This window comes from Argentina anserina, chromosome 3 (assembly GCF_933775445.1).
Source record: "Argentina anserina chromosome 3, drPotAnse1.1, whole genome shotgun sequence".
Lineage (NCBI taxonomy): Eukaryota > Viridiplantae > Streptophyta > Magnoliopsida > Rosales > Rosaceae > Argentina > Argentina anserina.
Genome location: NC_065874.1, coordinates 3,029,599 through 3,045,857, shown reverse-complemented (window position 1 = coordinate 3,045,857; position 16,259 = coordinate 3,029,599). Strand labels below are relative to the sequence as shown.

The 16,259-nt window shown below is 36.8% G+C and overlaps 2 protein-coding genes across 2 annotated transcripts; both read left to right on the top strand.

The window, feature by feature from the left end:
• The first annotated feature begins 9,341 nt into the window (after positions 1 to 9,341).
• On the top strand, positions 9,342 to 10,903 carry LOC126785721 (spermidine coumaroyl-CoA acyltransferase-like). The gene is given in 4 exon segments (XM_050511346.1): positions 9,342 to 9,352; positions 9,485 to 10,044; positions 10,047 to 10,290; positions 10,390 to 10,903. Coding segments are annotated over 4 exon segments (1,329 nt in total).
• Positions 10,904 to 14,239: 3,336 nt separating this feature from the next.
• LOC126787965 (magnesium-chelatase subunit ChlI, chloroplastic) lies at positions 14,240 to 16,201 on the top strand. Its single transcript, XM_050513886.1, has 3 exons — positions 14,240 to 14,412; positions 14,536 to 14,645; positions 14,882 to 16,201. Exons 1-3 carry the CDS (start codon positions 14,310 to 14,312, stop codon positions 15,932 to 15,934), a joined length of 1,266 nt encoding a protein of 421 aa, XP_050369843.1. The 5' UTR covers positions 14,240 to 14,309; the 3' UTR covers positions 15,935 to 16,201.
• Positions 16,202 to 16,259: the final 58 nt, after the last annotated feature.

The window sequence follows — 16,259 nt, the reverse complement described above, 5'->3', positions numbered from 1 at the left end:
TCTGATGTTATATATGCATGCAGATGATGTTGATCCTTAATTGTCTCCTAAAAATACAGTACGTATTAGTTAATTTGAAGGTCGAAAAAGTAGCACATCTTTCTCTTGTTAGGTAGGCTTCTTCGTATTATGGATGATTTTGCATCGTTTCGCTTATACGTCGGTCTACGTGTTAATCTGCATACGACACGAGTTTGATTGCGTTAAACCTATCGATCTGTTACATGAAATGCATGCCACTGTACATCTGCAATGAATTAACAAAACCAATGGTTTGAGAGTTTGAGGACACAGATTAACTACTTTACAGACATGTTCATATTGTTTGGTTGGATTTTTTTTTCTTATACAAATATTTTCTGGTTAGATTGATTACGCTAATTAACATTGCTTTTGGGTAAAATGGCGTAAACAAGAAAAATTATTGGCCGGCCGATAGAGTAACTAGGTTTTGTTTAAGTAAGTAGGTTGATGCAGCTTTTCCACTAATTACGTGTAGTTTGATGGATTCCACCTTTCTTTAGATAAAATGACCTCAGTTGGATAAACACGGCCACACCATAATATTGATTTCATTGATTAAACAACTAAATGATACGGGTAGGGCTAGCTGCATAAATCCTTACTGATCACGTATCGATTTGAATTGGTCGGTAATTCCTTATTCTTGCCCGCATGTACATCTCCCTCTTGGCCTTCCTACGTTGTGGTGGACTGGAGTCCGGAGATTGATCGGAGACTGATAAACAGTGCCATTCATGTAATAATATATTGCAATATGAGGAACTTTAATTATGGCATGCCCTATGTATGTATGTATGTATGTATTCATGAAATGTGTAAAACTGTAAACTAGGAACTGATGGCAAGTAGCAGATTCCGTATATATATATATATACTATCTAGGAAAGTTGAGTTTCTCAATTCCGATTCTCTTCGAATTATTAATATTTATATCCTTCCTAATTTATTGATGATCAACTTCCAGTCCTTGCTTGAAATATAATGAATACTTGAGTAGCATATATGATTAAGCGAGCTATCGATATAACTAAGAGATCACTAATATATATAGGGCATTTTAGTGCATTATGTGATACTTGAATGGCTTGATTGTTGTATACTAATAAGCCTCGTGCACATATAAAGTTAAACTAGTCTGGTCAGAAACTTTGGCCATATGTAGTGCCAAAAGCTTGCTCGACTTATTGCATCCCTGATTTGTGTTAGTGGCATGGTACTTAAATGAAAGACCTAGTTTTGGTTTCTTCCTGGCTAATCTCTTTCTCCACTCTCAGTCTTTAATTGTAGTACTTTTTTTTTGTTTTTGAGCTCCTGGACAAATTCCATAATGACCTACCATGCATTCTTGGCTTAAACATGTCGAGAGTCGAGAGTCGAGACCCCAATTCAACTTTGAAGAGACCTTAATCTTTAATTGACATAAAACATTATCGAAATACAATGGGGAAGACATCTCGTAGTACGTAGCACATCATCATATACTAGTAACATATCGGAGTAGTTGTCTGTATATGCGAAATCAATACCGGTCATGCGGTCATGCATGGACTCTGATGATCGACTCATTCGACTGAGTTGGCTGTTTCATTTCTCTATCAAAATGATTCTAGTTTTGCCATAATTAAGAACAGTAACATAGCTTTGATCAGCTTCCGTGGTCTCACATAGTGATGAACTGATGATGGTTTAATTTACTTAAGGACCGCGTAACCTGATCATAAAAAGCTAGCTTGGTTTGGAATATATTAACATTTTACCCGCCACCAATTAACCGATGTCGTGAGATCATTACATGATCTTCTGGGCGTCGTCCAATGATTCTAATCTGTAGAACTAGTTAGGTTTCTTGGTTGATCTGAATCCCTCTGATCATCATTCAACAATCATCACATGTAGTATCGTTGTTGCATGGTGTTAGGATCGAGAACGTCGGAGTAAGACTGAAAAGTTCTACGTACATGAGAAAATGGATTTGAAGCATCTCAGCCACAAGTATTTAAGTGAATCTCATCAGTATATATACATTATACTGGCTTCAAAACTCCCAACGGACAAGTGTGCTGGGTTTTCTTTTTCAGTTCTGCTCCTTATACTATGTAGATGAAAAAGTACGTAGGAAAGTGTATTTGACCTCGTTATTTTAGAGACTGGTTTCCTAGCCTTATTTTGACTTTGTTAATTTAGAGTTGATGGTTTCCTTTATTCTGTACCACACTAGCTTGCAAAAAACAAAATTAAAGCAGTTGTGATTGTATATTCAAAGCCTTCAAGGTGCTTCAAGCATAATGCACATAAAAATAATAAGGAAGCGGGTTACCTAAACCTAATTCTAATTAAGTTATATATATATTAACTAGCTTATGACAAAAAGATAGATCGATCGAGCCTCGGGAAGCAACCTGCATGCAGAATCGTAGGTGTTATGATCTTCAATATTGGTTCATTTTCCAGCTCATAATATGGTATAAAAGAACAAATCAAAGTTTGTGCAGATAGATAATAACAGAGTAGTAATCCGTATGACCTCTCAATTTTGTCAAACTCAAACCCTTGATGACTTAGTGAGGATTGATGATGCGACTTAATATATACGTACTGTAAAAATTCTGAAAGATAATGAGTTGATGTGCGAAGATTTTACATTGGTAGTACTGAGATTCATATTTTTTTCCCTTTTCTATTCGTAGTTATACAATTGGTCGATCTATCAAGAATTTTTTGTTGGTAAAAATCAAGCCGTAATCGTAATGGAGGTAGCCACTTAATATTATCATCCTTTATCTGAACCCTTATCACTAAGTGGCACCCAGTTTTTTAGTGTTTGCTATTGCTCATTAACTGTTATATGCATATTTATACACAACGGTCTAAATAGCGGTTATCGGCATCGTATCGGTTTTATAAAATAAGAATATAATAGGGATATATCGAGATATATTGAATTATATCGGATTTATCTTTTTACTAATTTTTAGTTAATTTAATATATTTATAAACATCAAAATATACCAAATAAACTTGAGAGATTAAAACTTATAGAAGTAAATATACCAAATAAACTTCATAAAAAATATTTAATTATTTTGACAATTAAAATACATAAATAGTATTAATTAATAAAAAAATATGATTATTCATCATAAACTCTCTCGTCATCGAATGCTATCAACGAAACTTTCATTTTCTTTAAATTATTTTTTTAAAATGACGTGGTTTAAAAAAAACACCGATATATCGGGTCAAACCTAGTATATCGCCATTTGACTTGATTTTTCGGGTTGACCGATATAATAGACCGATAACTTATCGTATTGTTTTCTTAATATCAGGGATATATTGGCAGATTTAATCCGTTCATTGGTTTAACTTAGTTAGATACCTTAACGATTATCAAATTGGTTGAAATTTTACAAAAATGATCTATAAATTATTATCTAAAGATTAGACGGTGGAGATGTGAAGACTCGATCGAAAGGTTGATAAAAAATGAAAATCCGTACCTTAACTTAAGCTTAAGGTACGGAACTCTACACTTGAAGATCTCCGTGTGTGTACACACACGATTACTCTCAGATCAATTCTCAGTGGAGTTTTTATCACACCGTGAATTTCTTGCATTATTTTCAATGGTACTTCTCTACTCGATATATGATTGACCATTAAAAACTCCTTAACCAGCGAGTTTAATTTCAAACAGCAGAAAATTAAAGCATATATTGAACAAACATTACACTCAGAGGAGGGATACAATGAAGAACCCGAAACGATAATGACTGTATACGTGTTACTGGCATGGCTACAAAACCCCTCCGGGTATATCTATGAAACTCTATAGATCGACTATATCTACACATTGTTAATGGTGTCGTGGATCAGGACCTCCAGGACTCAATCGCTTTGGTTTGTAAACCGTCTTCTTTGCGGCTTGAATCCTCAACCAAATGTTTAGTAATACCCTAGCATTTCCAGGTAATGATCGATTTGAACTGATTAAGTTCCTTCCCTCTGGGATTGGGTTTAGACGTCGAGTTTCAGAAGTCGAAAACAAAAACAGCATTACAACAAAGAAGGTATAAACTCTCCAGCTGATAACCATTTTTTCTCCCAATGGATTTATATAAATGCTGGGTTTTGGTAGAAACCATCTAGGAGGGATGCGATTTATATAGAGCATATCAAGGTACTGAATGTTGTTATATTATTTGAATTGAGTGGGATATGGGGACCTCCAATTACCACATTGTAATGGTTGGTTGTTCTATGTTGTAGTGGTGTTCTTAACTTCTTGTAGCCATATAATCTTCTATTTTTACTAACCACAAATAACAAATACCGACCAATCTCATGTCGTCGAACTATATGCTACAGCTTATTCCGATTAGACTATTATTCCTTTTGGCCGCTGTCGGTTGCTCAAGCCTTTCTATAATAGTTAGGCTTTAGGCCGGCTAAAACTTTCAGGCCCCATTTAAGTCTAGAATCGGGTTAGCTAGACTTGTATTGAAGGAAGAAATTAATGGAAGCTTAACTTCTATCAGTTAGGAGTTGGTAAGCCATCATATGTTTTGGTGGGGATTGGAAAAGATAAGTTTGTTTCATTAATCAAAGTATCAAGAACCGGTTATTCTATCAACATATGAATTTTGGATTTCATCTGTTCAGCGTAGCCATTCCAATCTTGTCTATGAAATCCTTAATTTATGCCTGACCGCCCCCTTCTTCAATTACTCATAATTCCTGGACGGGTACTTCTTGAGGAATTTTTCAGTACTTCCAATATTCGGTGATATTCATTTCTAATCATCATTTAATAGTTATGATTTAATTTAGGCAAAAAGGCTGATTTGCACCCTAAATTTGGTCATAATTGTCAATTTGCACCATGAACTTACATTTGAGTCAATTTTCCCCCTAAATTTGGTAAAAATTGCCGATTTGCACCATATCCGTTAAATTTAATGTTTTCCATCCAATTTTAAGTCACATGTCATGCATTTGAGGGGCAATATTGTCATTATATATTTATTCATATTCAATAATGAAATAAATTAATAAAATTACTTAATATGAACACTTGTTACAATGTTTTTTATTTCGAAACATGTTATTTATTTATATATTTATTATTTTACGTGATATGGTATGTTAAAAAATATTAGAAAAAATATAAATAAATATATTAAAAATTAAAAATAAATGTGTGTTCTGAGAGAATTACTATTCTACAATTGTGTGTGTCTTAGCCTTATTAGGTTTCATGTTAGAGATAGATTCGCATCTCTGTAATAGATTCGGACTCTGAATCCTATGAGATTGTGGTTATATAATGACTATATATATGCTCCATTTTCAATAATTAAACGGTTACGTTTTGTTCCATTACGTCGTTATTATTCTCGTTTCGTTCCTCCTCCAACAATGTGTACATATAAATATAAATAAATATATATATATATACACACAACACACTATATTTGAATGGGTAGGTATGTTGAATATATAATTTGAAGTAGGGTTAAATATGTTATAAAAAAGATGTAAATAAATAATTTGATTAAAAAATAATCATCCTTTTAAAGAATATTTTTATTTGTTTTTAAGAAAAATATAAATTAAAAATGACAACATTACCCCTCATGTGCATGACATGTGACGCAAAATTAGATAGAAACAGTAAAATTTAACGGATGGGGTGCAAATCGGCAATTTTTACCAAATTTATGAGATAAATTGACTTAAATACAAGTTCGGAGTGCAAATTGATAATTTTAGACAAGTTTGGGGTGTATTTTAAAAATTTTTCCTTTAATTTAATATTTAACATATTTTATCAAAGACTATTTTGAGTTTATTTCTAAATTCTAATACCATAAACTCTAAACTTTAAATCTGAAATTATAGTTTAAAATTATTAATACCCATGAAGGTTATTTCACAAATAATAAAGATATGTAAAATTATAATTTTACTATAATAAATCAATGTGTCAAAATATAACAGGTGAGCAAGACCATTGGACATGGCCATATGGTTCTCTTGAAGCACTGAAATTTTTTTCGTGCTCCTTAAGTAGTTACTAGTGGTTAACTTAAACAAATTAAGCAATTATGTGATGGGGCATGCATTCATTGATTCGTATACTTCCATATATCCTTCCATCATGTACATCTCTAAGGCCTCGTTGGTTTCATTGATTTGAAGAACTAGGGAATGAACTTGTTCTTTTTCCTTTGTTTGGTAACTAAAATACAAACTTGGTAAATACTTTCACGATAGGGGGAGTTTCATAAACCTATGGAACTAACTTCTCTCTTCAATTCCGTACATTCATCAATTACTCAGTGAATATACTAACTACAAGTTTTTTTTCACAATTTTTGTGCTAATTTCTTTTTTGTTACCAAAACACCGGAAAAGAAAGTTCACTCCTATTTAAGTTTTATTCCTATGAGAAAGTTAAAAAAAACTACTTTCCTTTATGGTTACCAAATGGTAAACTAGCTAGAAACTTAATTATACCAAGGTTCTAACAGGTCACTTTTGTGCAGTACCAACATGCCCGGTGTAACGACCCTAAAATTTCAAGCTTAAAAACTCAAAATTTCAAAGTCGTTAAACACCAAACAATTTCAACGAATCGAAATCATTTCAAATGCCACAGCGGATCATCTCTGAGTTCAAAATACAACTCATTTAAACCGATTATTACAACCCAAATTATAATTCAATATTATAACAAATGTAATTGCGTAATCCTCACAACAAACTCACAAGATTGTCACACAAAATCCTCACACAAGCTGGAGATAAATAACTTCAAGTCATCTGAGCGGTCCGTCAATTCCCGCTAATCCACACCTGCGGAGTTATCCACTACACCATCGAATTGGTGCACCGGGATTGTAAACACAAACCCGGTAAGCTTTACAGCTCGTATGAGTAAAATGAAAATATAACTCGCATATTTATATATATACGAAAATCCACAAATCAAACAAATATAAATGCACTCATGAGTCAATGGACGGCCCATCTGGTTGTCCCAAAGAAATATGAAATAAAACGCTCATGAGAAATTAAGTAACCCTTCTGGTTACCCAAATGCATTTATATTACGGGTACCAAGAACGCTGGTACACATCTGTTACCCATCTCGTAATACACCACCGACGTTGGATAGCCACCCGCTACCCAACATCCAAAACAATCTGAGTACCCATGAGCAGATAACCACCCGTTACCTCACATGCAGTACTAAGGCAGACAGACTAGAGCTCTAACTGTATAGTAACTTTCGCCCGGCCAAAGGCTAGGTTCCGACTTGCCAAATACGTACAATAATCTCACATCATATTGTACCAAATCAAGTCCGAAGACAAATTAACATTTTAACAATCTTAATGTTAAAATCACGTACAATAATCTCACATCATATTGTACCAAAAATCAAGTCCGAAGACAAATCAACATTTTAACAATCTCCATGTTAAAATCACGTACAATAATCTCACATCATATTGTACCAAAAATCAAGTCCGAAGACAAATCAACATTTTAACAATCTCCATGTTAAAATCACGTACAATAATCTCACATCATATTGTACAAATCAAAATCACATGCTCGATATATAAATCTCGTCATCAAAATGACATAAATCACGATAAAAATCATAACAATATATTATATAGCAAACTATATATATATGTACATATTTACCATTTATACAATATATATATATATATATATATAATCCATTATATCATATACATGTCATATTTCATAAACACGTCCGAAGACAAAAACTCGTCCGAAGACAAAACTCATTCGAAAACAAAACTCGTCCGAAGACAAAACGTTTTAACAAACACCATGTTAAAACCACGTACAATAATCACACCTCATATTGTACAAATTAAATCACATGCTCAATATTTAATTCTCGTCATCGAAATGACAAATCCCAATGAATTTATAACAGTATATAATATAGCAAACTATATATATGTACTTATTACCATTTATACAATATATATAATCCATTATATCGTATACATGTCGTAATTCAATATTAAAAAACTCTTGTAAAATCTTGAATCTCCACAAGGGTAGATTCGTAAATATGTGAGATTTTACTCACCTTATCGACTCGAGCGTAATTCCACAATTTCCTAAGATAATTCATTTCCTTGATTTATTGATCACCTTGAAAAGATAAGAAAAGAATTTAGAAACATTTCGTAAACCTTTAAATGCGAAACAGTAATAACTGTTACTGTTCAATTTTTTTTGTTTTTACGAAGTTACTGTTCACGGGTACTATTCACGGTTATTGTTCATGTATTACTGTACTAATACACAAATAATACGTATTTCTGTACGTATACATACTGTTTTACGTATTTCTGTACGTATGCATACTATTTACGTATTTCTGTACGTATGCATACTATTTACGTATTTCTGTACGTATACATACTATTCAAAATGTAAATACAATCTCAGTAAATAAAATTTACTAAATTACCTTTTACAAATTACTTTTTATAATTACTGAAAGTAATTTATATTTACATTTACCGTATGTAACATTTAATTTACATTTACCGTACGTAAATAAAATTTACATTCACATTTACCGTACGTAAGTAAATTACCAAAATACCGTTATGGAATACTGTTCACGCGCCGCCGCACGGGCCTAGAGTGTGGCGGTGTGAGCCACGGAGGCCGAAGATGCCAGATTGCAGAGGAGAATTTTTTTGAGAGAGAAAGGGAGCTCGGGCCGAGAGAGAGAGAGGGAGGGAGGCGGAAGTGAAGAGAGAGATAGGGTTTTCCAATTATGGAAACCCTAATCTCAAAAATGCCCTTTTATACTTGTTTCCAAAATCGGAAATGAACTTTCGACGTTAATAACGTTTATGTCCGATGTCCGATTCGAACGCGTCACATGTCCACGCACTCGTATCGACGAGCTCTACAACTTTTGTGAAGGAAGTTTTCGCAACCGCGCAACGGAATAAAAGTCGATATATACGTTGCGGAAACGTAACGTTTTTCGAATTAAACGTTCCGAGAACGTTCCCGTTTCTCGTTTCATAACGTTGCAACCACTCACACTCATTCTAATTAAATTTCATAATTTTATGGAATTCAAATCAAACTCAAATGTTGTTTGAAAAATTAGGGTTATTACACCCAGAGGAAGAAGTTGCGCATGACCGTACAAATAATCCTAAATAGGCCATATATTTGGGCCTTGCAGTAGTGCTGGTGGGGTGGTTGGTACTTGGAAGTGTCACATTAAAAAAAGAGGCATGGATCGATTGTCGCGCCAATTCTCACCAACCAATCATATCGGCCCACCACCCCCGCTCTCTAAATTTTGAAACTTTACAACTGCCAAAACCACCAACCATGCACCCAAATCAAACCCGACCCGAAAACCCGAATATGGAAGTCATATCACTGACACGGCCGTCGTTGTTCCTTTCGCACCCCCATTTTCTGACGACCACGTCCTCCCACTCTCCCACTTCGACAACGACCCCAACCTCCGCGTCACCTTCCGCTACGTCCGCACTTACGTCACTACCTCCACTACCAACTCCTCCGACCCCTTCCACGTCATCTCCGTCGCACTCTCCACCGCGCTCGTCCACTTCTACCCTATTTCCGCCTCCCTCCGACGCCGTGTAAACGGTAACCGCCTCGAGTTCTTCTGCTCCAGCGGCCAGGGCGTCCCGCTCATACGCGCCGCCGCAGAGTCCACTCTCGACTCGCTGAGTCAGCTCAACGACACAGACAGTCAGTTCCTCGAGCAGTTGGTGCCCGACCCGGACCCGGTTGAGGCTATGAGAAACCCGTGCGTGTTGCAACTCACGGTGTTCAAATGCGGCGGGTACACCCTCGGAGCCGCCATAGGGCACTCTCTCTGCGACGGAATGGGCGCCGTTGTGTTCTTCAACGCCATGGCAGAGTTGGCGCGCGGGTCGGATCAGATTTCAGTACAGCCCATCTGGATAGGTCAGTTTTGCTCCGGCCCAGAGACCCGCCTCGAGTGGAGGCTCCAGTTCTGCATGAGTTCTTGAAATTAGACCCGAAATTCTCGCCGTATGAACATGGGAAGCAATTGGGTCCGGTTTTGAGGGAATGCTTTAAAGTTAAGGACGAGTATATTGAGAAATTAAATACCGAGCTATTGGAGCAGTCTGGGTTGAGCTTCACTACTTTTGAAGCTTTGGGTGCTTATATATGGCGTGCCAAGTAAGTCATCATCTGGTTAGTGTCTGTATCAAATTTCTGTTTTCATTAGTTTGTGATCGATATATAATGGATGGAATGTTAAACCACTTTAATTAACAGGGTGAGATCGTCGGAGATTCCGATGGACGAAACGGTGACATTTGCGTATGCACTGAATGTTCAGAAGCTAGTGAGCCCGCCATTGCCGGCAGGGTATTGGGGGAATGGTTGCGTTCCTATGTACGTGAAGCTGAGCGCCGAGGAGTTGATTAAGAGGCCAATGTGGAAAGTTGCAGATCGGATCAAGAAGAGCAAAAGCAATGCCACAGATGAGTATGTGAGGTCGCTCGTCGATTTTCAAGAGCTGCATTACGATGAGGGAATCAATGCCGGAAAAGAAGTGAGCGGGTTCACGGATTGGAGGCACTTGTGGCACTCGACGGTTGATTTTGGGTGGGGAGGTCCTGTGACTGTGCTGCTGCTTTCGAGGAACTTGCTTGGGAGCGTTGAGCCTTGCTTTTTCTTGCCTTCTTCTGGAAGCAATGGAAAGAAAGATGGGTTCAAGATTATGATGAATTTGAGAGAGACTGCTATGCCTGGTTTTAGAAAGGAGATGGATATGTTCAGCAACTAAGCATTTGGAATTTTGGATTGTCCTTAGTGTAAGTTGTAAGTAAGATAGGTGCTGCTCATAGTCTTTTGTCCTTGAGAAAAAGTAATAATCCTCTCAATGTAAAATTGATTGTACTATACTCTAGGGCTGGACTCGGTGCCAACGGTTCGGTTTATGAGCACTAACCGAAAACCGACACTGAATTTTCGGTTTCATGTTTTTCAAAACCGAAACCGAAAAATATACATAGAAACCGCGGTTTCGGTTAACCTATATTTCGGTTCGGTTTCGGTTTTGTTTCGGTTACAAAACCTAATATCCTTATTGACATTTCGTACTTGACTAGTGAAAATAAAAAGATTAAAAGTGAAGGAGTAAGCTACAAGTTCAATACTTTAATTAAGTTATATTCACCAAATATCAATAACTCAAATATTAAGTAAACAAAAATAGTGTTTTGCTGAAACACAACAAGTTAACCAAAATACACATTAAACCTCATGAGTTTCATCACCGGATGTTCAGACTTGTCTTAACATGAGGGCTAGTTGACAAAACCCAAAAACATTACATTAGATCTCTGCATGCATAATTGTACACATACAAAAATCAAAATCATATATTACCTTGTACAAAATCACATATCTATACATGTATATATTTATTACCAAATCTATGTTTTGCATAAGCACCCAATGGATTACATATGTTCATCAAATACAAGTTATAACCTTAAATGTCAATTCTCGGTTCGGTTCGGTTTCCACCGATTTTTTGAAAGCATGAAACCGATAACCGGCACCAATTACTCGGTTCGGTTTGGTTTCCGACACCGACGCGGTGATTCCGTTCAATTCCGGTTTCTCGGTTTCGGTGCGGTTCGGTTATGGCCGGTTTCGGTTTTTTCGGTGTCAAAAAGTCCAGCCCTACTATACTCCTTATAGATCCTCACATGTGGGGGCGAGCAAATTTAAATCCTGATAAAAAATATGGGTTAATTTACTGTACATCTAACGTATGTTATACATCTCACATCTAACGTATGTTATAGATCTCACATCTAAAGGTTGAAAATATATATTATTTTTCTGACTTCAATCATAACTAATGTTGACCATCGGATGTGGAATATATAACATATATCAATATATACTAAAATTTAAAAATAAAATAAAAGATCGTATCTTACCCTGAGCATCCTCCCTTTCATCCCCTCGATTAGTAGGAGGAATAATCTCGTCCCAAAAACTTGTCCCGTCCAATCCACTATATGACCATTTCCGTCGCATTAAACCCCAAGCCAAACATTGTTCGTCGCTTGCCACCAATTATACATGCTGCCACAATTTGCACCCCCGCATTATTGGTTACACAAAGTGACAAAGCTATCATGAGCCACGCTGTTAAAAACAAGAAAAAGCCTCGACAACAACACCACAGTTAGGGCTCATCAACGGATTGGTCTGGGCCGGGTCTTAGTACATTTAGATAAGTGACGGGCATAATATTTTTACAAATATGAAAATCCAAACCCACCCATCTAAAACGGGTCTGGCCGGACCAGGCTGGTTATTTTCACAAATATGAAAATCCAAGTCGGCCTATCTAAAGCGGGCCTTGCGGGTTTTTGCGGACCGAGCCTTGCAGGCTTTTACGAGCCGGACCTTTGCCGGCTTGTATTAGAAAAAAAAAACATAATACTCTTATTTAAGGATTTAGAACAATAAAATAATTCTTTGAAAATATTCTAACAAAAAGTCACAAATAAATTCTAGTTTCGAAATATTGTTGATCAACACTAGTAGATGTGATCGATATATATATTTAGGGACTCTGTAAAATTTTCGTCCATTTTGGACATGGTTTGACTTTCTGTACCTACGGTAAAAAAATGTGTTTTGACATATTAAAACCTCATTGACCGGGGTTTTCCCAAATGAGTTTTCTCGTTGCGACCGTGCACGATCGATGACAAAAATTATGTGATTAAAAATGTGTAAACAGTTTTAAGCATTCACAATTTGGTAATGGGTCATTCCTTAGGGTATATTAGTGGTGTTTTTGGTTTATTGGAAATTCCGACGGTCAAACGAGGTCTGAATTGGATAATTTTTTTTACAGTGTCACTAAATATATATATTGATCATATCGTCTGGTGTCGATTGATCCCAAGAAGTTTCCTTTATACAGTCGCTTCATAATGCAATAGTTTTATTCTAAACTTAATATAAAAAGTTATGATACATTAGTAGACACTTCGGCGATCAACAACTCCAGTTCGAAAATACGGTTGATTGACACCAGCAGATGTGATCGGTATATATATTTAGGGATCCCGTAAAAATTTCGTCTGTTTTGGACATGGTTTGACCGTCCGTATCTACGGTCAACCAAAAAAGAGGTGTTTTGACATATTAAAACCCTATTGATCGAGGCTTCGCCAAATTAACTTTCGGCGTTCGCATCTTGGTAATGAATCATCCCTTAGGGCATATTAGTGGTGTTTTCGGTTTATCGGATATTTCGACGGTCAAATGAGGTCCGAATTAGATGAAATTTTTACAGGGTCACTAAATATATATACCAATCATATTGGCTCGTGTCAATCGATCCTGAAAAGTTTCCTTTATATAGTCGTTTCATAATGCGATAGTTTTATTCTAAACCTAATAGAATATGTATGTATAATATTTGATTCGGACTTGGCGGGTTAAACTAAGCCCGATCCTCTACCCGCGGAAGCAGGCTTTGGCGGGCTTTCTCGCGGGCCGAGCCGGATAAAAGTCCATCGGGCTTGCGGGTTTCCGTGAGCTTATCGAATCCGCGGAGTAAATAATGAGGCATATACTGATTTAGACCAAGGCACAGCAACACAAGAACATTATCCCATGAATCAACTATATTTAAGCTTTCTTTTCTTTTGTCATCCACTATTTTTTTACGAAAGCTAATAATACACAGTTTGTGCATTCTATTTATCTCTAGCGCCCTCGGAGTAGTTTCAAATGAGGATGTCTGTTATTTATGTAGATCATTTGTATCTGATGAATACCATCACTGTTGTTTTCTTTATCGGTTGATGGAAAATAACGGGAGTGTAACCATCGAGTCTAACTTTATATGTATATTTTGATACCCAAGTGGGTTTTACTTAAAATTAAAAAAGAGTTTTTTTTTGGTTGTTTTTCTTCGGTAGAAAGTAGAATCTGAAGTTTTACTGATCAAAAATGGTTCGTGACTTTGTGTATATTACTGTTTAAAATAAAAACCATTACTACTAAAATACAAGATAGCGAGGGGATACGACTGCAATCTATCCTCTTATCCTCAGCCTGAGAAGCCAATAAAAACTTGAAAAAAGACCATGCCAAACTCCAGTTACACACTCCCACTCTAACACATACTTCCCTGCTCTTTTTCTCTTCACATGGCATCACTACTCGGAACTTGCTCCACCGCAACCTTGGCCCCTCGTCCTCTCTCATCTCCCTCTTCCAGGACTTCAGTTCCCTCCCTCTCTTTGACCCAAGGTACATTTCTAGTTCAATATATGAGACATTCCCAGTTCATCTTCTGTGCTTCTTTGTGTTCCTTTAAGGAGATAGAAGATGTGGGTTTCATTTGTTTTATGGATTATGATTCTTGAATTGCAGGGCAGAGTTGTGGTACTAAGTTTTATGGAGGGTTGAGGATTCATGGGAAGAAGAGCAGGGCTCAGTTCCATGTTGCCAGTGTTGCAACTGAAGTCAACCCTTCCGAACAGGTTTGTATTCTCTTCATGTAATTGTGATTAGCTTCACTTGTTTTGATTTTTGATGAAACATCTGTCTATTTTTGATGGGTTGTGTTCATTATGTCCATTGATATTGGAAAAACGGACATTGTGTTTGAATGAAGTAATCAAGTTATAGAATTTGAGAATAGAACTAGAAATGGTGTATAAAGATTAGGTTTTTAAGGTTATGTGTCGTTGATTGTAGTCATACTGGTCATATTTAGGCACAGAGGCTTGCTGATAAGGAAAGCCAGAGACCGGTGTATCCGTTTGCTGCCATTGTAGGACAAGATGAGATGAAACTATGTCTTCTATTGAATGTGATTGACCCCAAGATTGGGGGTGTCATGATCATGGGTGATAGGGGAACTGGGAAATCCACAACTGTTAGGTCCTTGACTGATTTGCTTCCCGAGATTACGATAGTTGCTGGTGACCCCTACAATTCGGATCCAGAAGATCCAGAGGCCATGGGGCCGGAAGTGAGAGAGAACATTATGAAAGGAGTGCAACTTCCTGTGGCGACGACTAAGATCAACATGGTTGATTTACCTTTGGGCGCTACAGAAGATAGAGTTTGTGGGACAATTGACATTGAGAAAGCTCTGACTGAGGGTGTCAAGGCATTTGAGCCGGGACTTCTTGCAAAAGCTAACAGAGGCATTCTTTACGTGGATGAAGTTAACCTTTTAGATGATCATTTAGTGGATGTTCTATTGGATTCTGCTGCCTCTGGATGGAACACAGTGGAGAGGGAGGGTATTTCGATTTCTCACCCTGCACGGTTCATTTTGATCGGCTCTGGCAATCCAGAAGAAGGGGAGCTCAGGCCACAGTTGCTTGACCGTTTTGGTATGCATGCTCAAGTTGGGACAGTGAGGGATGCAGAACTGAGAGTGAAGATTGTCGAGGAGAGAGCTCGGTTCGACAAAAACCCAAAAGAGTTTCGGGGTTCTTATGAAGCTGAGCAAGATAAGCTTCAGGATCAAATCACCTCAGCTAGAAGTGGTCTTTCATCTATACAAATTGACCAAGATCTGAAGGTGAAAATCTCCCGGGTTTGTTCAGAGTTGAATGTCGACGGATTGAGGGGAGACATAGTAACTAACAGGGCTGCAAAAGCTTTGGCTGCTTTAAAGGGAAGAGATAAGGTGACACCAGAAGATATTGCTACGGTCATCCCTAACTGCTTAAGACATCGTCTTCGGAAGGACCCTTTAGAGTCTATTGACTCTGGTTTACTTGTCATTGAAAAATTTTACGAGATCTTTAGCTAAGGGAGGTACTGAAAGACCCTTTCTTTTAAGTTTTGCTGGCAAGATTGTTGTTTTGTTCATTTTTTTTATTATCTGGGCGTTAATCTCAACCTGATTTTTTGCAAGAGGGCATTAATGTTTTGCCATATATTCAGAGTCTCGGACTACTATGTAACTGTTGAAAGTTTATTGTCTATATCATTGTGAAGCTTGAAGCTCAGTTGAACTACATATAGAGAACACAATTTGTATGTTTCATCTGATTTATTATTCTGCATTGTTCTCTCAGTTATGAATTCAATCTTGCCTTGAATTTCAATGTATTTCTTCAAGATAAGTTGGATCT